The 23,599-nt window shown below is 34.3% G+C and overlaps 1 protein-coding gene and 1 long non-coding RNA gene across 3 annotated transcripts in view; both read right to left on the bottom strand.

Annotated features, from left to right (window-relative positions):
* LOC126973847 (G1/S-specific cyclin-D3) overlaps nt 1-16,776 on the bottom strand; it is a 30,740-nt gene extending 13,964 nt beyond the window's left edge. Inside the window, exons 1-2 of the mRNA XM_050821188.1 lie at nt 16,407-16,776; nt 8,509-8,730 (exon numbers count right to left, since the gene is read on the bottom strand). Coding sequence (XP_050677145.1) covers nt 8,509-8,730; nt 16,407-16,643 — 459 coding nt within the window. The 5' untranslated portion in view covers nt 16,644-16,776. The remainder of the gene's footprint in view (nt 1-8,508; nt 8,731-16,406) is intronic.
* A 498-nt stretch (nt 16,777-17,274) lies between these two features.
* On the bottom strand, nt 17,275-20,341 carry LOC126973846 (uncharacterized). 2 transcript variants are annotated; one of them, XR_007731432.1, is made up of 4 exons: nt 20,162-20,341; nt 19,186-19,375; nt 18,141-18,211; nt 17,275-17,979 (listed from the first exon to the last, which is right to left on the bottom strand). It is a non-coding gene; the product is annotated as an uncharacterized LOC126973846 (long non-coding RNA). The 2 variants fall into 2 exon arrangements; XR_007731433.1 differs by lacking the exon at nt 20,162-20,341 and adding an exon at nt 19,654-19,676.
* Between the last annotated feature and the right edge of the window lie 3,258 nt (nt 20,342-23,599).

Here is a 23,599-nt window from a genome sequence, read left to right as displayed (position 1 = left end):
CTAGTTTTAATAAGTAGTCTACACAAATAAAAGTGAAAACAAAATTTTATGAACGATACGTCACTCGATCGGTTGGCTCAGTTGAGAAGAGCCCTCGCGCGGAACGCGAGAGCTCGCGGGATCGAGTCCCGCATCGTTCATAAAATTTTGTTTTCAGTTTTATTTGTGTAATTAATCCCAGATATGAGGTGATTACTTTAAAAACATTACTACTTATTACTATACATTATTACTTTATAAAGCGCAAATTAAATTTGTAACCCAAATTTATGGACAATGAAGGACTCGAACCCAAGACGGTTGGCTTAGTTGGGACTTTAACTGAGTCCATAAATTTTGGTTATATATTTAATTTGTATAATGAATCCCAGAAGTGAGTGATATCACTTAAAATGTAACAAATTGTTTATATTTAATAACATTTTAGGACTTTTTGTTTATCTTTTAACGATTGCATTCTATGTGCTGACAAAAATATCAATAAACATTTGGTTCTCTATTTTCTTTATATATACATAATGAACGTAAAAATACGCTTTATGTTGCAAAAAAAAACATATTTTGAGTTACAGACGTATATATGAAGATAACACAGAACAAAATCCCGAGCACACCAGTTAAGTAATAATCACTGTAAATTTAAATTACATGAATTATTCATTGAATTATCATAAAGTCATGTATAAATTATACGTGGCTGGTTAGACTTTACTATCGGTCGCACTTCACCAACCCATTCTACGAGTAGGGCCATTGTTAATGAGTCCGACAACGTTACAATGTACCTATCTACTCGTTGGATTGCGTCGCGGGCGTTACGAACGCAACAGAGCATGTCTACAGCTTTCCAAAGCTTCTATTATAAAAAGGGGAAATGGTAGAGGGACTTGTCTATGTACTTACGTCTCTTGGTTCCTAGATCGCGACGTAACGTATTTATAAATAAATTGTAGTTAAGAAAAAACTAAAGAACACGCTTTTAATACAAAACCGATCTAGACTATAGAAAACAAATTCATAATTAGCACCAATTCCTGCCTTATAGACGATAGATGAAAAATATATAAATTAACAAAATATTATTTTGCAAATTGAAAATGAAATAATTGTCATCGGTCCTCGATAAATCTACGAAGTTCGGACGAAATCTGGAAGTTTAAAGAGGGTCAAAATCGCGCCCAAATGAGTCGGTTACAAACAAACCTACACACAGGTGAAGCCCATAAAAAATGTGTAAAAGTAGTTATGATAACGTCATAAGAAAACATTGATGAAAAATTGCATTCTTTCATGAATTGAATTGAATTATTATCACAGAATTATCATAAGAAGGAGATAATTGAAAATTACAATTATTCCGATAAATTAACATTTTTTTTTACTTAAACTAAACCACACCTTGGGCCGATTGTGCCTCTCTATCGATTGTTCCTCTCTCTCGCTTGCACGCTTGGCTCAAGCAGAATGTGTCACTTTTTCGTGCGTACAGCCAGCGTACACGTCAAATCATATTTTAATTTGATTTCACTTTAACGTTAGACTCTAAGAGCGCTTTCGTATTACGTCCGATCCGAATCCGTGAAAATACGCTCCGGAGTAGTCGTATACTATTTCTAACGGTTGACGGAAAGAAATCGGATGACGGTAGTGCGTAAACGACTATAGAAATAATAGCTCTTCGACTCCTCCGGACCGTGTCTTCACGGGTACGGATCGGACTCTGATCGGACGTAGTGCGAAAGCGCTCTAACGGTAAGAGGTTTTTTATTAATTCGGATTAAATATGCATCACTCGGTGATGGATTCATATTTGTTCTATTAGCGTGGAGACGATGGGTCCTTGGGGTTTTTCTGCACAAAAACTCATAATAGTCTGGTAAGTACCTCTCTCAGAGGATAAGTCTGGCCATACAGAGAGGTGACGTTGCTAGCTTCATGGGCACCTTAATACACAGTTTAATAGATTTTTTTAAGTTTTATATAAAGAGTGTTATTCATATAAAATCACACTCACACACACATATATATAATAACATAAGTATTATTTCTTATACACAATTGCTTTATTTTAATTTAATGCTTATTTGAATAAACTATATGTTAATTAATTAGTAGTAATTTAACTTAGTAACACTTAGTAGCAAAGTTGTTTTAGCTTTAAGTTTAACAAAACTAATAATTTATAACGGCATTCAAAGAACTAATTTATGTATATTAAATACTGCACTGGATATTATTCAAAAAGTAGTGTTTGATATAATTTTTCATGTTTTCATGTATAATAATATCAATGTATAAATTTCCGTAATACTTTAACAATTGCAAGAATTAGCCGCGTCTGTCCGGACGCTAAGGACTCGTAGCAGCCGGTGTGCTACGGAACTGCTACGAGACGATCAGAGCGGTTGTGCAGAAGAAAATAAAGAAAAACATTTGCGTCTTGGGAGGCTACGAAGTATTGGGAGGTAATACACTAACAACAAACCCGTATCGTTTAATAATACATCATTCTGTTCATTATTTAAACAAATAACTCTTATGCATTAATGCGTGAAGCAAAAGGGTTGATACAATCAAAGATGGTGGATACAATCAGGAGGAAATGTCAAGGATGAACGATCAATTACCATTATAAATATTATAAGCAAATTATCGGAAAGTGTACTATTTATGTGGTATGTTCTATATTAAGAAGCAGTCTAAGGCTGAGATATATAACTTTGCTCAGACTTTACCTATCTTAATATATATATATATATGTAAATTACGTGACACGTTGTTTGTCCGCGATGGACTCCTAAACTAATGAACGGATTTTAATGGGGATTACTTCATGGAGAACAATTTAGTCCAACTTGAGAGATAGGATAGTTATTATTTCGATTTGAGACCCATTATTATTTTAATTTCCAATATTTGTTTTGTATGGACATATTTTATATTCTATACATAATATAGAACGTCATTGACAGGAAGCATATTTTACAAAATAATTCTTGGTGTTATGAAATATTAGTGACAAATACATAAAAAACAGTATTTTTTTACTATGCACACAACAACGTCAATCGGGTTTGCTAGTATACATATAAAATGTGAACTTGACTTTTGTATTAGGCAGTCTTAGCTTAAATTCAGTATAATTTCAGCTGTCAAAAGACTATAAAGACTAAATCAAAGATTATGCTAAGCTTACACTCAGCTATGTTTCACGTAAGTAAAGTCTGAGGAAAGCCTAGGTGCGCTCAATAAAATGAAGAAGACATAAAGTAACTCAAAAAGGAATATTTTTCAGAATTATATTGTCAATTTGATGAAAAAGTTAAACACTTAATTTCTTATTTGGGCGACGCCTATGATATTTACTAAGCCTCGAGTAATCTCCAAACATCCAATTTGGAAGACCTAGCTTTTGCTCAATGTCTTGATTATCATGTCTGGTGATGAGAATTGAGATATTAACTTATTATATTAGATGTCATGTCTGAGATAGTATATTTTTGATATTACAAACATTTAAGTTTGCATCCAATAGCAACCCTTAAGATTTATGATAAGACGCCATATTTTAATTTCATATATTGCCTCGTTTAAACTTTATTTTTTCAGGCATCCTAAGTAACACTTTATTATAGACTAAGTAGTAATAATATAATATAATATTGACACAAATTATCTTGCCCCAAACTAGTCATAGCCTGTACTATGGGTTACAAGACAACGATATATTTAATACAATATACTTACTTAAACATAACATAAATACATATAAACATCCATCACTCGGATCAAACATCTATATTCATCATATAAATGACTGCACCTACTGGGATTCGAACCCGGGATCTCTAGCTTAGTAGTCAGGGTCACTAACTATTCGGCTATATGGGTCGTCGTATTATAGTCAGCTTTCCGTATTATTTATTATTATATTAATGTTCGACATCTTGTCGTCTATTTTTCTTAAGTTCTCTTAAGTTTTAAGATTGTCTGAGAATGAAACTGTATCTATAACCGCTGGTAATAAGTATGTTGGCTGTAAGCAAGGTTAGTCGCGGTCGTGATTCCGTGAGAAAAAATATGCGGCATGTTTCGTCTGTAATTGGTCTGATTGAAACGCGGTCCTCGCTCCTTCCGAGAAAGTCGAGTGTCGGCTCGTTAGTGCGCACTGGCCACTGTCCGCATTCGGCACTCGCAAAGGCCCTCCTCGCCTCCTCCTCTCTACCGCATTCCTCCTGCCAAATTTGGGCCTAACCTTTTTTTCGACAGTGATGTAATTCGCGATGCTTATTTCTGTGTGCAGTGTGAAACCGGGACGCTTTTCAGGGTTCTCTGTAGACACCTCAGAAGCATTATATTCGCGAGCAAAATGAAAGACAAAAACTACAAGCATAGACGGGCATGGCTATTCAGTTATAACTTGTACACATACGGCTTTACAAATAAATTTGGTATAAAGTTATACCTAAGATAGGTCAAGAATATGCAAAATGTTTACCAAGTTTATTTTTAAGGACAATAAAGTCTTCCAGTCTAATAAATAATATTACTCACATATAGAAAGAGAAATATATAATAAACTAGCGGACCCGACAGACGTTGTCCTGTACACACGTGTTAAATTTGAAAAATCGGTCCAGACGTTAGGAGGAGATCACTAACATACATAGGAGAATTATATAGAGACTGTATTGAGAATCTATCTAAAATTCACTGGAACACTCTAAAAATCACCAAAGGCGGTCCAGCCATTTAGGAGGTAATTCAATTGTGAATCTAAACCATCCTCGAATCCACTGGAACACTAACAAAAAAAAAACATTTGAATCGGTCCAGCCGTTTAGGAGGAGTTCACTGTCAACACACATACAGAAGAATTATATAGGTATACTAGCTGACCCAGCAAACGTTGTATTGCCGATATAAAAATCGCGATACAAAAGTAACTGTTGATCGTAGATGGGTGAAAATTTGAAGTTGTATGTACTTTTTAACGCTGACTCATAATCAAACAAATTTCAAAAAATAATTCAAAAAAATTAAAAAAAAATTTGGCGTGGACCATCCTTAACATTTAGGGGGATGAAAAATAGTTGTTGTCCGATTCTCAGACCTACCCAATATGCACTCGAAATTTCATGAGAATCGTCGAAAGTTTCGAAGGAGTTTAACTACAAACACCGCGACATGAGAATTTTATATATTAGATAAAGACTAGCCGGCCTATAAAGCATTTATGTCATTCCATAGATAGTAATTGCGATAGAACTAAGTTAGATTGCAAGTAAAATAAGCAATGTACAGCCACGTATTACGTTACAGATGCGGCGTGCACTTATCTACGGAGCTGGCATTCGGGGCCCCGTCGGGTTAGAACAGTGAACCGAACTGCATCGCGACTACCTACATCGCTGCAAGATACGAACAAAACATGCAAATTACGACATTATATAATTCCAATAAATGTATTGAAATATTCGTTTTACGCGTGAGTGCGCTAACGATATATACATAATACGAGATTATATATACAGGTCATTTGAAGATCAACGAGAAATGTAAACTGTGTTATTAGTAAGTCTTTTGTAAGGCGATGCATATGCTTTTACAACAAGATCCCAGAAAATGTTCAAAACTAAAGTATTACGTAATTCAAAGGAATTGTTAAAAAACGTCTGTGTGGTAAAGATTACTATAACATAAATGACTTTCTTAATGATACCAAAGATTTGGAATGGAGTGACCCCCCTCAGGCTATTAAATAATAAGTTTGATTGTACAGTATTACTTTGTAAACACATTTTTCGATGAAAAAAAAGCCCGCTGAGTTAGTTGCGCCCGTTCTTCTCAGGTCTGAGGCATTCATTTTGAAATGGGTGGTAGTTTTTGACTTTTAATAAGTGATGTCACAATCTATTTTGAATAAAAATATTTGAATTTGAATGATCGCGAAGTAAATTTATTCCAAATTTAAAACATTTTGTCTCTATCTTACCTTTGTCACTACATAATTACATGACAGTTAGAAGTAATTTTAAAGTTGGGGTAACTTAAAATTGCGTTTAATAATAAGGCAATGTCATAGTATTTTCTTTTCCTTTGATCAATACGAGTGTTACACGTGTTTTAATCATTAGTTTGTTAGATTGTATATTGCTTAAATAATTTATATGTCTAGATAGTCTCTTGCTGTTACGACAACCGATAAAATCAGGCCAGGAATATTAGTTTAGTGTGCATGGCAAGCTACGTCTTACACTGGCGATTTGTATGACACTTTGTGTTAGTGTGCGTGAAGTAAGGAGAGGTTAGTTCCAACATACTTTTTTTTTAAACGTTTTCACAGCTGTCAAAGTCTTTTTAGAGGTATACATGATCTAAGGTATATCTATAGAAGTTTTGAGAATGTTCTCGAAAGAATCGAATCGAATCGAAAAGCAGTTGTGTTTGTCTTTAGAGCTGGCGTTAAAAATTAATTACATCATTTTGGCGTCTACTCGAGAAATCAAAAAACATTATTCATTACGTCCGAATAATAACAACTCTACTAAGTATTTTCAAAGTAAATTATTGAGTTGTCGAAAAACTTTTCTGGATCTTAGAAATCATTTTAACAAGAAGTTGAAAACTGTTTCTACGTGAATTCTAAGGATCCGCGAGGAACTTCGTTAAAAATCAATGAAATAGAATTATACTATTTAACTAAACCTGATGTTCTATAACTGATTAATGATTACAGATTTTAATCGTATTTAATGTGAGATAATTCCCCATGGTCACAACCACTTTGCTAACTTCAATATAACTTTTTTTTAATGAAAATAAGGGACGAGAGAGCAGGACGTTCAGCTGATGATAATTGATACGCCTTGCCCATTACAATGCTGTGCCGCTCAGGATTCTTGAAAAACTCAAAAAATTCTGAGCTAAAATTCAACAACTGCACTCGTCACCTTGAGACATAAGATGCTAAGTTTCATTTGCCCAGTAATTTCACTAGCTTCTGCGCCCTTCAGACCGAAACACAGTAATGCTTACACATTACTGCTTTACGGCAGAAATAGGCGCCGTTGTGGTACCCATAATCTAGCCCGTGCAAAGGAGCCTCCCACTGGTACAACAATGTATACAGTAGCTATAGTAATGATAACAGATTATGTAGGTACAATGTTCTTAATTAGGTTATTAATACAAGTTATTAATTAATAAACAGGAAATATTAGTAACAATATTGAATCATAAATTAGTTCATGTCAAGCTAAATTGTATTCAGAGGAATGCATAAAACTTAAGTTTTTGATAAGAAGAAAATCAATAATAATAAGCTGTTCCTGCGAGGCCCAAATTGATCTTAATATTGTAAGAACAAGCCCATAAAAAAAATGGAGCCATCTATAATTAACAAACATCTATCTAACAGCAGATTTGACGAAAAAGAATTATAATAACTATATTATAACGTAATATTTTAGAAAGGGGCAACGAGGAACCATTTAGAATGCAGGACATCGAAGTTTTAAATTAAAAATCTTAGACATCGTAAAAACTAGTGCTTCAAATGCTGTGTACAGGGGCGTGCATATCATATAGGCAATTAGGCAGTGTCTACCTCTTTATGAACCTAAATAAATATAGTGTTAAAGTTAATTTACTTTAATTTGGTTCCGTTATTTTATAACCTAACTTCTATTGAAGCCCCACTCATAATATTTCCAAAATACCTACGGTAAGCAAACTCCAGGCTCAACTACAACTAGTTATATAATCAGTGCCTACCTTGCCAAAAAACCAATGCACGCCCCTGGCTGTGTATGTACCTAAACTTTCTCAAGGGTTGGAAAATGTCGTATGTTGCTATAGAATAAGCAGCGGTAATCACTTAATATAAGAAATATCTGATAAATAATCTATTTTGCATAACCTCAACGGCATCATTCATAAATCAAAGCGAATAATAATATATTACCACCACCGGCTTAGAGCTTAAGCAGTTGGATAGCGAAAACATTTATTAATGTATTCTCATCCACATAAAGACGAAAACAAATGAGACATTTTACGTGTGCTAGTTACAAACAATGTACGGATTGCGTAAAAACTTACAAGTTATTACTATTAAACGAAATAGCAGCGCTTACGCCCCGCCCGAGTCACCTCTGAGCAATCTAGCATGATAAGAACGTAACTTCCGCTCTGGCAAATAGAGCCATTAACATTTCAAACTGTAGACAGCGACATATATTTTTAAAGATATCATACAGAGTCATAAATATTTTTTATTACTTTTTGTCTTATTGTATGATAAAGAGGTACCGTACAAACTGCTTCTAAATGCCTATAGGTGCAAAAATATGCTTGTTTAATGGTGTCACGGGCAGCTAGTGTTTAACATTAGTATAAAAGTGCATATACCTTTCACCCTAACCGCTTAATGATGTCTAAATAATGATCAAGTTTATTATCTGCATTAATATATACAAATACAATGATCGAAAATTTAAAACTTACACATAGATCTGTGAGTGTGATGCTGTTGGCTGTGTAGAAAACCAGGAGTTCTGCAGGAAGTCCTCGGGATCCCGGTTCTCTTAGTTTGGAAGCCAGCAGTAAACAGGCCGTTCCCAGGAGTTGCAACTGGCTCTTGCCAACGGTACATATACTCAAGAACCTGTCGAAGTACGATATCGCCAGTGGAAACACTTCTTCTTGACTGCCTTGGTCTTCGCAAACCTGTCAAAGGAAAGACAGTTGAATTGATTGATTGATTGATTGATTAGAATAAAAAGCCCTGTGCTTCCCCGGGGCATAAAAGAATAGGGAAGTCATAGGCCCAAGGGTGTCGTAAGAGGCGACTATGGGCAAATGCCTGCTAAATAGCAGTGGGAGGATTCTTTGCACAGGATGACGGCTAGATTATGGCTAGCACAACGGCGATATTTTCTGCGGTGAAGCAGAAATGTGAAATCATTATTGTGTTTCGGTGTGAAGGGCGCCGTAGCTAGTGAAATTATTGGGCAAATGAGTCTTAACATATTATGTCTCAAGGTGATGAGAGCAATTGTAGTGCAGTCCAAAATTTTTGGTTTTTCAAGACATGTTCATCTGGTCCTGAGCGGCACTGCATTGAAATGGGCAGGGCGTATCAATTACCATCAGCTAAACGTCCTGCTCGTCTCGTCCCTTATTGTTATAAAAAATTTATATAGTATATGTATATAGTAAACATGTCAAATTATTCTAAGTCATTTGAATATTGGTAAAACGGGGATTATATGAAAGACGGGACCCCTGCGAGGTTTCGAAAAATTTGACCTGTTTGACTGATATATATATAAAATATATATATATTTTTTTGATGTTACCGATTTTGACACCAAGGCAATTTGTATCTTTTATTTCGTTTGATGTATAAAACGTTAAAATTTGAAACGACACGAGCTTATCTACCAAATCAAAACCATCTAGATTTTAGATACTTGATTAAAAACAAATATAACGTAAATATAGCTTAAATTTATAAGTACTTTGTTCTGTCTAAAAAACATTCTAAGTAGATTTATTCAACAAAAGCTTTATAAAGTCATAACTTTTATTAGCCATGTATCCATTATTTTAGAGAGATTGTTTATCACATAACAAAATAAAAAATTATCAAAATTACTTCTGAAATGCAGTGAGAATTCGGTGATACCACATTTCGTAGAGAATTTTAAAGTTTTGCGATAAAACCGGCCTAGACCATGCCTAAATGTAAATTTCATCAAAATTGGTTGGCTTATTTAGAGTGATACAGAAAGTCAGCGTTACTTCCATATTGATAAGATTACCATGAATTAGATACAAGCCATAAAAAATAATTTTAAAAGTCACGAGAAAGTGATAAAGAAAATAGTTTGTGTGAATGCTTATCTAAATGTTATTTTTTTTATGTTTCGCCACGGGCAACGAGAAATTGACATTAGTATAAGCAATTTTTTTTTCATTAGAGTAATTTGTTATTAAGGACATAAAAATAGATTGACATGGCAAGGGCGTGGCTTAGCCGAGTGTTAATCCTTTTCACCTCAATACCAGGTAAAAGCAAAGATAGCAAATGCGTAACCCCTCCATAAGAATTTGCGTAAGCGCCATAGCGTGAAATTATTTTGTAACATTTGAAATAACGAATTATAAATATTTATTGTTGTATTACTTATTGATTTTCGGCTATGCTATAAATAAATAACAAAACCAGACATAACAGAAGACAACGTAATGAGAAAAAGAGAAAAAAAAAACTAATTTTTTTCCGTTTATGTAGCGTAGATCGACTGTCTTTACGAAAGTCGTTAGGCTGCCACGCCTTATGTAGGTATTATGTATTTAAACCGTTTTATCATACGAAATTCCCGATAACCTATTTATTATTTCATACAACTGCAATTCATACTTAGCGCGATAAACAAGGCGCGTTGAGTACTTTCATCGGAATTCTTATCAAAACGGTTACAGTACGTTTTCAAAAGATCTTGTAATAACTGTCCTACATAGAAAACCTTTATAAAATATGGCCAACACTGCCGAATATTTCGATATTCAAAATAAATCAAAATAGTTTACCTACAATATACTAAAAATGGGAAAAATTTCAGGGTCTAATAATGTCAGCATATTTTTTGGCAAAGAGGATGTAAATACTACGTAATAAAATAAGTAAAAATTGAAATTTAGTTTAGTATTAAACGTGCAGTCATTTGACATAAGATTGAAATAGTAGTAATTACAATATTATGGCGTTGAAATATAATCCGGCTAAGTTTGAAAGGGAACAGTTGCTTAAAACGTAGTGGATTTCGGCTATCTCCGTTTTTTACAAGATTATAGCTGTCATTTGTCAATCTATCCATCACTGCACGTGTCATACAAGCGAGTGAATCGCTTTTTACTTAGAGTTTCGCTAGGCTGTTTTACGGATAAAAATAATTTTAAAAACACTGAAAGAAAACAGGCAACACAGAGTATTGTTTTAAATATATTAAAATAATTTGTACGGGCTTCATTTTTTTTCAGAAAACAAATTATTAATCGTTGCATTTTGGTATTTAACTTAGTCATTAAGCCTTTACGGTATATTTATTATTGTTGCACGCGGTAAATGCTGGAAAAACTACTTCGCTAATACCGGTCGACTTACCACATAATGATATATAAACAGTTAGTTTCTTTAATTGATAACTGGATATTTCTAGAATAATATACTAAGGGAGAAAGTGAAGTAGTGGTCTAGTTGGTTAATAGAGAATGTCACGAGAGATTCGAGCAGACTGTTTCCACTTCGTTCGCGATCAAACCCGAGGCAACGTCGTTGCAACGTATGCGTCATAATGTACCTACGCTACACCCTAATGCTGAGGTCACACCAAAGAATTGAATTTTAATTTAATTATCATAAAATTGAATTAAATTTAATTCAAATTTGTTTGAATTACAAAATTAGTGTCAGATACACAAAAACATGATAAAGGAGTATGGCAGAAATGGACCCACGCTAGCACTTATAATCTATCGGTAACAATAATCTCTACCCACGCGTCTTGGTACAATTAATAATAATAAGTATGTACCTTATTAAAGTGTCTTTTATTTTTATCTTTTTTCTCTCACTTTTTAGACATACTTAACATTTTTTTTGTTACTTTTATCCCATTCTACAACTATAACTCAGTTTCCAACATGTATCTACAATCAACATACTATCTCTACCAATGGGTCCCAAAACAAATGCAAGCTCGCCATTCTCCTTTTATATTTTTTATATAGAAACGATATAATTCTTTATAAATGAAATAGTTTTCAGTCGCTCAGTTGGGCTTAGTTTAGAAAATCTAATAGTAATACAATTAATAAGTAATAATGATAAATAGAAGAATTAGACTTAAGTATTATATTATCTGCTTCATAATTTTGGACATTTTGGATTTTTGGTCTTAAGGATACCTTACGATACTTTTACATTTACTAGGAGTACTTGTCAAATGAGAAAAAGTGTCGAGGCAAACTAGACATTTACCTGATTGTAAATGCCTTGCCCATTACAATGTAGTGCGGCTCAGGGATCTTAAAAAACCCAAAATTCTGAGACATTCCAGTAGATTCATTATAGCTACGGCACCCTTCCAACCAAAGAATAATAATGCTTGCACACTACACCTAGCTTGTATCATATACAAGGCTTCCTCATTGATAAAAAGCGTTTACTAGCATCTCAGCTTATTAATTAAAAATATTTTATATTAAATTATTCGCCTTATCTTTGAGTACATCGTAACGTTACTAAAATATTAAAACTTTATTGTATACGATATAAAAAGAATTTAGGTACAGCATAGAGTGTCTGTGAATGTATGTATGTAAATAAATAGTGCTTCAAAAAGGCTTCATTAATTTTGATAAGTATTCTCGGAGCCACGTGTTATACATAATATTCCGATGCCCCCAGCTAGCCCATATTAACTAAGAAACCAGCCAAGTGTGTTATGTCGAGGGTTCCCTATCTATAAAAACTTAACTGTTAATAATAAGCATACTTTACTAACAACATTTAGCTTCCTTGTAAGGCACTCATTACTTTTAAATACTCTTTGAATATTAAACAACGTTATAAGTAAATAGTAATCAGTAGGAATACATAGGATCAACAATATGTATATACTCATAATTGTATGCTGATATCTTCTATCGTGAATTAGTAATAATTACGTAATAATTTATGCCACAATATAGCATAATAACATAGTACTTATAAATCATGAAATTTATGAACACAAATTAGTTTAATATACTCAATTCTCTTCAATATACTTTCTTTATTTATATGAGAGTTGTTGTCATAAGTAATAATCAATATCCTATTTCTTAGTAACGCGTGGTGTTTGGTGTTAGAATTAACATCAATATTTTTCAGGTCTTTACAGCCATAATAATTTGGATTTTAAATCAAGCTAATTAAAACCCAATACCATTTTAACGCTTAATAAATAAAAGCCATGGTATCACAGTATCAGTGAAGGAAATATCCAAAAAACACTACTTATTTGGATATAGTACAAGTTTATTCCAATAGGTTCGCACTTATTTTAACGCCTGCTAATGCATACATAAAATTTATTTCTTTATCATAAATAAATACTTTAAATAAGTACTTATGATTATGCTCTACAGAATGCGCTTTTATTGTTTCAATCCTTATATGTTAAGGGATTAGCTAATTTAATAAACACATATCCATATATTTAGATACATGAATTATTTCCACCAAAAAGGGAGTAAGAATGGTGTGTCCCCAGCATTAGTAACTGTATTACTGGTGGGTAATGTTGAGAGTTGCATGTAGGTATTTGTAGTCTGTACTCAGCTGTGTCTTGACAACTGACAAGTCCATTAAGCGACATGTGAATCGTGGACGAACTTCGTAACAGGAATCTGTTACGTTAGCGACTTTACGTTGTTGTACTTACTTAGCTATTGTACACTTACTTGCTAAGTACGAACTTAAAAATTATATACCTAAATAAATAAAAAATGGTGCTTATGATCATACTTGACCGTTCAGTCTCATTGAAAACCCACAAATTAAGATTTTTCACGTCAGTAATAGTCTCTATATTATTCGTTACCTACTAATAGGTACATAGTATACCTAGCTTGTATCCCCTGGATAATTTATACGTCTTGGTAGGGTCTCTTGCTGTTAGACAACCGATAAAAACAGGCTAGGAATATTAGTTTTGTGTGCGTGACACTCGCGATTTGTAGGACACTTTGTGTTAGTGTGCGTGAATTGCTCTAAATGGAGGTTTTTTCTAAACATATTTTTTTTCGACGTTTTCACAGCTCTCAAAGTCTATCTAGACGTATAAATAATCCTTTCAAAATGGATACTATCGGTATAAAGGCCAAATACAAAATCAAATCGGTATCCAAAGTAGCACAGATGTTGCGACGAAGAATTAGCGATCAGCTGTGACCTGATGTTAACCATTAGGCATGAAAATTTAAAAAATTAATTAATAAAGCAATTTTTGTTTGATATGCATTCAGAGCTACCCAATTCCTAAGCATAAGAAAGGAAGGAAAAGTTACCCTAAATGATAACGGGTCTTAGGCTTCTTTGTTTGTTAAATAATAAAAAAGCATAAAGATAGTTACAATTAAAGCAAGTACATATATCAAAGAATATACTACTCGTACTCTCTAATGTACATTGATAATATACATATGTTGACAGCTAATTTCAGTGTCATTGTCATTCAAGTGTCGCGTAACAATCACTATAAAGAAATAAGAATATAAATATGGTATTCTATTACGTAATCTGTTACATTGTCTAGTAAACCTCGACCACTGATTAAATACATTTTTAAAAATGATTTTGAGTTAAAATAGAGAAAGGTCATCCTCCGCTACTAGGTACGCCATTTTGAAGTAGGTAGTAGATACTAGATATTCGCCTACTTTTAGACAAAGCAGTCTTACTTAATCTGACGTGTTTTACTATTTAAGTTCTATGTTAGATAGGTAATATCACATATGTTATAATTATACTCTAGATTTTTGTCGAGACACTTTATTTCATTTGAAGAATGCCTAGATATATCCATTATTATTTATAACCTCAAACATTCCGCATTTATTGATATTTACTTACGTTAAATGATTAAGTACTTTTATACAGGATATTATGTTGTGACTTGAGGCTTTATATCAACTATTATTATTATACAATAATAATAGAAGCGACGTAAATTATAATACCTACCTACCTAATCGAATTAAAATTTAAAATACGATAATTGTCGACATTGAAGTGTCATTGACCTTTCAGTAACCGAAACGGCCCGAAACATTTTTTCGTCAGTTTATCTTGAAATTTGGTATGCGACTGGTTTATTGATGTGTAGGTACGTAGCCGTAAGGTGACAGTCGACAAGTACTGTTTGTTCAATCGAGCCGGTGTTTTCAGAGACACGGCGAAGTCTCTATGGTTTTTTTTATCGCACGCCTATCGATATAAGAATAGGGCTTTACCTCTTGATAGGACATCAATGATTACTCCCAGTCGGTTGGACGTGCTGTCTTTTACTTATATATATACACCTAGTTTTTATTTTATAGCATACTAAGTCCTAGCTTTGCTTGGGAATATAATTTATGTTGTTAACTTGTTAGTTATGTTACTTAGTATTGCATATATAATATTATACTAATTTTAATGTAGATACATTTTATTTGCTAAATAGATACATATCCAAAGAAAATTTTATATTAACAACATCTAATAACTCCTTAATAAATTTTTATCCTCATTTTAATCGGTTTTATTTTTGTTGAATTTACACAGAAGTGTTAAATAATAATATTATTCTCATACAGAGACGGCATCGTAATTCGTAGCGAGTTCCGCCATTGTGGTTTGCTGCTGATCGAGTGACGTCACTGCACTAAGTCGGGACCACGTGGCCTAGTCAAGTCTACAGCTGACTATCGCATTTAGGAGTCAGGACGTACATACTTATATCTAGTTTAAATTAAAGTTAGATTATTAAAGCTACTCTCACTATTAATTAATATACAACATTTGTTCTCTAACAATAAATAAAACGTATTCGACGGAACCAAATGACGCAAATTATGCTGGAAATAGTGTATGAGCATTATATCGTATTGCCTAAACAGATAAGTGCTCGTCCGGGGCCCCGGTCGTGCGAGGGCGTCGCGTCAGCTGTGTGTCAAAATCAGCTGATTATTCAAATAGTTTAAGCCCACCACAGCGGTCGGCGACCGTTTGCGCTGCGAGCTGTAGTCGTTAGTCGCCTCACGCCTGACGCCTCCACACAGGGCCCCTGAGCGACACGCCACATACGCTTACAACTATTATTTATATACCTAATTATTCCCGCATATCGCGCCGGTCACCTTGTTTCCTAACCTTTAATTGCACATTATCATTTACATCTTAGTTTTTCAATAATTATCAACATTTTCCTTGTTATTATTATTAACGTGTAAGATATCGTATTATCTTCCAACAGTCTAATACGATTCTAAGTTGAAAACAAAAACACTATCAGCTGATCGTGTAAACAATCAAACAGCTGTTTTCCTGCAATGAGTATTTAAATGGCGTTGTACGAGGAGTGAGAATGTGTTTAGCCTGGATGTTAGTTTGGTCATTGGTGGTGAAATAGCGCAATGGCTGTAAGACTAAGTGCTTACGGGGGCCACGGCCCACGGGTGATGTCACCGGCGCTACACGTGGCCGGTCGCCGGTCGCGGTGGGTACGAGCGTAAGGGACAAGATGGCGATGAGCGAGACATTGGCAGGACCACAGAGTATGTATGGGATACACCGCGCGTTCGTCGCTCACCTCTAGCATCCACTCCGCGACCACGCGGCGCATGTGCGGCGTGACTTCTGTCTGCACGGTGTTGAAGTAGTTGGCGGTGACGGCATAGCGCTCTTCAGTCCTCAGCAGGTTGTCCAGAACTCGGCGCCTCATCAGCACCGGGTCCCGGGCGGCGGCAGGCCCGGGCCGCTCCACCTCCGGCCTGCTCGAGCTCCCGGAGGAGCCCGGGCTCACGCGCTCCGCACACAATAGCTCCATATCACCGCGCAGCGGCTTATCTAGGGCTCGAGTATGTAACGTCGCGTCGTGTCGTGCACAGCTGATCGCGGTCACAGTGTGCTAGCACGGCTTGTTGCGACGACGGCGACAGCCCGAATCACAATGAGTGAGCTGCGCGCGGTCGCTCACCGGCCGGCGAACATATGATCGGCGGGGCGGGGACGGCAGGGGGACGGGGGCGGCAGGGGGGAGGGGGCGCCCGCCTGTGAGCCGTGGCCCCTGAGGCCCGCACGCAGGTTTCTCCCGAGTCGATATTCGAATATAACTACGTTCGCTTGCTCTCTCACACTCCGTCCGATTCTTGCTTCTCATTCTATTAGGTATTTACGAAATGAGATGGATTATACAATGGCTGATAAGTGATAATAAAAAACCGGTCAAAAGCGTACCGGACACGCTTACTTGGGGTTCCGTAGCGAGCCTACAGCAATTAACAGGTACCCTTGTGTCGATTATTTACGATGACAAATGACAACGTTTATCGTGGTCGTGGTTGCGAGAAAAAAGGTACAAGTGAGTGTTTTAATGAAAAATAAATTACCTAATCTTAAAATTTTAAAACGTTATAATTATCTATGTAAAACCTATTTATATATACCAGGTTGTTATGTTATATTATATTAACAAAAATCGGTGGGTAAATGAATTAAGATAAAATTAGTATTGTTACAATAATGTGCTTCATAAAGTAGTTGGCATACCTACCTACTTAGAATACTCCGTACCTACTTAGTAATAACCTGACTGGTGCAAGCTATAATTATAAAATTAACAAGCATGACGGTTTAATATCGCACGTACCTACCTACCTACCAGACTAAATAATATGAAGTTTGATTTCTATGAGGAAATACCTAAGATAAGATAAGATCATTTATTTGTAGTCATGGGTATACATAGATGTTTCAAATCACAATAAAAGTTCTCCATTCCTTGCCCGCATGCTGTGGCGTACAAATAGTAATTAATAACAAGTCAAACAAATATATATATATATATATATATACACAACGGCAGTTCATTGATATACATATCAATAATTGAATAGGTATTTAGAAATAACATATAGGTAACAAGTGAAATTGGTAAAAAGAAATTAAATTAAGTAAAATGATATTTAAAAAAATGTTAATTGAGTGTTGTATCTGAAAAGAAGTCTTGGAATAGTACGATTTTGTCACTAGCACATTAAATAGTTTCTTTTTAAAACACGTCAACTTAAGTTCTGTGATATGTGTAGGTATGTTAAATATTCTCGGCGCCATTTCAAGAACACTATTGTACATCGAAGCTGTGTTGCTGCCTAGTAGGTAACCTGTAAAAATATAAATTGAATTCAGTAGACCGTAGTAATATTACTACTGTTTGAATTTCAAACTAAATTATCATAATTATTCCAAGCCAATTGTTAATTAATTATAATATGATGTAGGCATTAGCTTTTACTAGTACTTAATAGTTATATTATGTATATACCGAGAGAGAGCAGTTGATTTTTTTGTATGTTCTTCTCACGAGCTCTACTTTTTCCGAACATACGGTAGATTCTGTAATTTGAAAGAAATATTTGTAGTAATTAAATTACTTAATTTAAGACTGAATAAAGTTTGACTTTGAGAAAGAGGGCCATTCTAAATCAAAAAATCATTTAAGTACGTCATAAATGACACTTATAAATGTCAAAATAAAAAGTTATACATTTTAGCACCATTGGAAAGCTAGATCTTTTATGAGATGAAATGTCGAGAAACTCATTGCGAGTGGCAACTTTTAAATCAATTTTTAGGGTCCAGTTACAACAGCATTTCACAAAATGCTTATTAAATATATTCAAAGTGATGCAACAAATACTTAAAACGTATCGAACTACAAAAAAAAATTAATAAAGAATTTTAAGATAGAATATATTATAATAAAAGAATCTACAATTTTTTTTTATTAATTTACACACAAAAAAGTATTTTACTTAAACATAAAACCATTCGGGTTTTACCATGTACCTACTACACTCGTCGCATGTTATAAATAAATAATTAGAGAAAATTTAATTATATACTAAGCGACATAATATCTATAAAATAATAACCAGTGTACCAGAACGGCGCCTATATCTGCCGTGAAGCAGTAATGTGTAAACATTATTGTGTTTCGCTCTGAAGGGCGCCTTAAGATCTTTTGTCTCAAGGTGACGAGCGCAATTGTCGTGCCGCTCAGACTTTTAGGGTTTTTCAATAATCCTGAGCGGTGCTGCATTGTAATGGGCATGGCGTATAGATTACCATCAACTCAACGCCCTGCTCGTCTCGTCCCTTATTTTCATAAAAAAAATATATATTTTTTTTTAACACTTATTACCATTAAAAACTTTATACATATTATAATTATACAAACTGTTATATTAAATTACAAATAAACAAAACAAGTTCTTACCGCATACTTATTTACATGTACCCTTAGAATTATTATTATCTAAACTATGACAGCTGTCAAAACGTCGAAAAAAATAGACTTTGGAACCAACCTCTATTTTGAACAATTCACGCACACTAACACTTCGAGACGCCCAGCGCCTGTGAGCGACATTTTCGGCCTCCAAGGCCCCCGCCCGGCTTCGCTGTAAAAGCCTTTATTTGGGCTATCAGCACAGAGGAGAGCCCGACATATGGGCCTCGCTTCGGGGTCTTCAAAACGTAAATGTATTTTCCTCCTCTCTAAAAAAAAAAACACGAACACAAAGTGTCATACATATCGCGAGTGTAAGACGTAGCTTGTCACGCATACTAAACAAATATTCCTGGCTTGTTTTTATCGGTTGTCTAACAGCAAGTGACTCTATATATAAGTACGTATAAATTATCTAAGTATTTATTCATTTACGTTTTTGTATTATTTGTTTTCTGTTGAGGGTAAGAATATATAATAAATAATATTTGTGTTTAGGTATTATATAGTAATACCATTTTATAATAATTGTGTATAAATTACTCACCAGATTTTACGGTGTCTGAAACTGAAACAATAGTTTTGTGATAGGTAATATAAATATTAAATAAATAAGTGATTTTGATTGAAGATTTGCCAAATATAAATAATACTCCGTCAATTTACATTCCCTATTTTGTTGTGCTTTTATTTGGATCATTCTACCTAATGAGTAATGACCTAAAGAGTGTTACATAGGCGGGCGTGACGCATCAGTCTTATTTATTACCCACAGAGAAGTTTTCACTACAATAAATCAGAGAAAAAACTCAAAAGAATTATAACGACAGTATTTGCATTGTGGTATCAATTTACACCCACGTGTGAAAAATTTGTAAGTCTAAATAAACTTTTTACTACCAACAGAAGCAAGAGTTCTTCACTAGTCTTTCGCCATACTTTAGAGAAGGGAACGACCCGCCCCAGGACCCCGCCACAAGCAATGATATTTAAGAGACCATTACGAAAATTTCACATATAAAGTACGAAATACAAAGTACCTCGGCACTACTTACAATGAAAATATGGTTGCTAACATTTGGATAATCCTCAATCTTAGCATGTGCATAGATTTTTGCAATTGAATAAAAACTCTATAGCTATATCCAAGCAGGATGACTTTGTATATCTTAAACGGTATAGCATTGTCTAGCCTCCCAAGTGGACCGAGAAAGTTATTGTTTTTGACAAAGGTAACGATTAATCCTCAAATGTAAATGAGGAATCGACGCCGGTTGACGCCCATTTCCGTCCGCGTAGTCGCATAATGTACCGTCCCGTGCTCACGTCAATGTCAATGACAAGTTACGTCAAATTACGTAGCTAATGTCATTCTCATGCATATCTTATATTATTATTCACGGACTAGTAAAAAAGAAGGACTCCGCGCCGTGATATTAGCAAGTGAAGCGCCTTTATGCTAGTGTGTATGCGGTTACTACACCAGTTACACAATAATTTTTCTCAATTAAATTACTTTTATAGTATTGTTTTTACACTTTTACACAACGCACGACGCCATTTTTTTAATTTTTATTGCGACGCACACTGATCCGTCACAAACGATGGCAAATCGTGTGGCAGTGTATTCATTCATTCATATTCATTTATTTGCAATGTATGCGTGGGGCTATGTATTTACACGTTTCCCGGCTTGTTTTGGTGCCTATAATGTTAGGTAACACGGAGTCCTTCTTATTTTACTCGTCTGTGATTATAATTATTATTATTTTCTTTCATTAACGCGAGTGTTACACAATTAAATAAAACACTTTTAATGGATTAAAAGGCGTGTAATTATTTGTAACTGTGTTTGTATGTTAGATTTTTGCTTAAAAGTTACATTTTAATTTCAGTTAACCTGACTTCTATGACAATTTTCATCCGCAGTCCCCTTGAAAACAAGATCTGGAAAGGTCTTGAAATGTCGGGTTAACTAAAACAAAAATAAAAATGTAACTTTTACGCAAAAATCTAATGTAAAAACACAGTTACAATTACACGCATCTTAATACTTTATAAGTGTAAATATTTCAATGAATTCTAAATATACCGTTTATTGAGTGGGACTAGATTATTAATATTTTATAGCAACAGTTATGACAGCGTATAACGGCCAGTGGCTGAAAAGTCCAGGTTCGAATCCCGGTAGGTGTATGACGAACACAGTTTAAAGCATTTGTACGACGAATGTTTTTTTTTATTATTGAAAAGGAGGACAAACGAGAGTACGAGCCACCTGGTTTGAAGTGATCGCCGCCGCCCACATTCTCTTGCAACGCCAGAGGAATCACATAAGCGTTGCCGGCCTTTAAGGAAGGTCCCTTTAAGAAAGACCTATGTCGTATCGTCCCGGAAACACCGCACAAGGAAGTAGTACAGCTCTGTAGTACGTAGAAGAAAGCTCCTTGAAAACCGCACTGTGGAGGACCGGCGCGGTGTTGATGATATCCTAATTTGTGGCGTGTCGTGCGAATTCGGCGGCAGGAGTCAGGTTAAACAGCTCTTCGGAACACTCCCCGTGATAAATGCGGTAGAAGACACACAATGAAGCGACGTCTCTACGCAACTCCAAATGAGTGTTTGTTTCAGTTTAATTAATTTTTATACATGATCAATCAATTAAATGTGTGTTGGTGACCGCCCTGGGAAAGATATAGAAAAATCTGAATAATTTTTTAGTAATTAAGTATACTTAAAGATCTTTAATTGGCCTTTAATTGTCACAAACACTACAAATGCAGGGAAACATTTTCAAAATCGAAATTTGAAAAAATTTAATATATAATAATAAATAATAATACTTATAATATAATAAGGTAATATATAATAATATTGTTGTAGACAGCAAGGTTGTAACAACTACTTACCTTTTCGACATTTTGAACCATCAGCAGTATTTTAATCAAAATCAAAATATTTTATTGCAAGTCACATTTTACAGTAGGATGGTTGGTACATTAATGGGTAGACAATATGTGACAGCCTGCAAGGGCACAGCAACGTTATACATAAAATAAATAAGTCTTATACATTCTTATACTATATTGTAACTAATTCTCACACTTGTAATTAAAAAATTCGGGTAAATCGTAGAAGCATTTTGAAACTAAAAAAAATTTAAGATGTTTTTTAAATAGAGAAGGCTTCTCTTTATTTTTAATTTTGTTTGGGATGTGATTATAAATTTTTATTGCCATGTGGTAAGGGCTCGATGACACTAATGACATACTTGTTTGGGGAATTTTTAATTTGTTTAAATTTCTATTATTTCGCTTGTTATTTGGTAGTGTTGAGTATAAGTCCGAATGTTTTTTAACAAATTTACATGCTTCTAGGATGTAAATTGAAGTAAGAGTTAAAATTTTGTGTTTAATAAAATATGGTCTACATGAATCCATCTGCTGAATATTTTCTAAAATTCTGATACATTTTTTCTGTTGAATAAATATATCTTTTATTTCACTACAGTTTCCCCATATTAATATTCCATATGATAATCTAGAATGTGCATATGCATAATAAGCAGCAAGGGCAGATTTGAAATCTGTTACGCGTTTTAGTTGGTAAAGAGCATAAGTAAAAGATGACATTTTGCTTTTTAATTTCTGTAGATATGGCTTCCATGTCAAGTGTGAGTCTAAATCAATTCCCAGTAGTGTAGCTGTGTCAACTGTTTCAAGTTGTGAATTTTTGTAAGAATATGATATATTTAAGGGGGATTTTTGATAAGGTTTAAAAGGTATAATTTTAGTTTTATTAATATTAAGTTCAAGATTATTATTATTTAGCCAACAAAAGATTTTGTCCATTGTAATATTTAATTTTTCTTCTAGTTGTTTTAAATTAGAGCATGGGAAACATATGTAAAGTTAAAAAAAAATTGCAAATCAATATGAATAAGAATAAGAATAATTTATTGCAGTACCATATTAGTTACATAGATTTAAAATATCTGTTACAAAGTATACGTTGGTTTAAAGTAAGTAACTTTAATTTTACAAGTATTCTGGCCTCACACTAGGATTCCCTGTGTCGTGAGGTCCTGTCTCTTCCCCTATAATAGTACAAAATAAAAATAAAACAAATTTGCGTGTATGGATGTGTGTGTATGGAAGTATGTGTGTGTATGTATGGATGTGTGTGTATGTGTTTGTGCTAACTGCTAAGTAAGAAAAGATGAAAAAAATGAAACAACACAAAAGTAGAAGATGCCCTGGTATGTGCACGATCCTTGAATCATCACCATCTACAGGGCCAAAAATGGACCAAAAAGGTGACTGTATGGAAAGAACATAATGGGCACGTAAAAAAGGCAGACTCTTTGCTAGATGGGAGGACAAAATCCTTTAGATAGCTTGTAGTAATTGGTACCAGCTAGCTCAATACAGCGTAGACTGGCAATCCTTGTATAAGACCTTTACCTATATATAGGTTGAAGTTTAATTAACATA

The sequence above is a fragment of the Leptidea sinapis genome, chromosome 30, assembly GCF_905404315.1.
Source record: "Leptidea sinapis chromosome 30, ilLepSina1.1, whole genome shotgun sequence".
Lineage (NCBI taxonomy): Eukaryota > Metazoa > Arthropoda > Insecta > Lepidoptera > Pieridae > Leptidea > Leptidea sinapis.
Note: the sequence above shows the minus strand (reverse complement) of the source record. Positions and strands in the feature narration are given on the sequence as shown.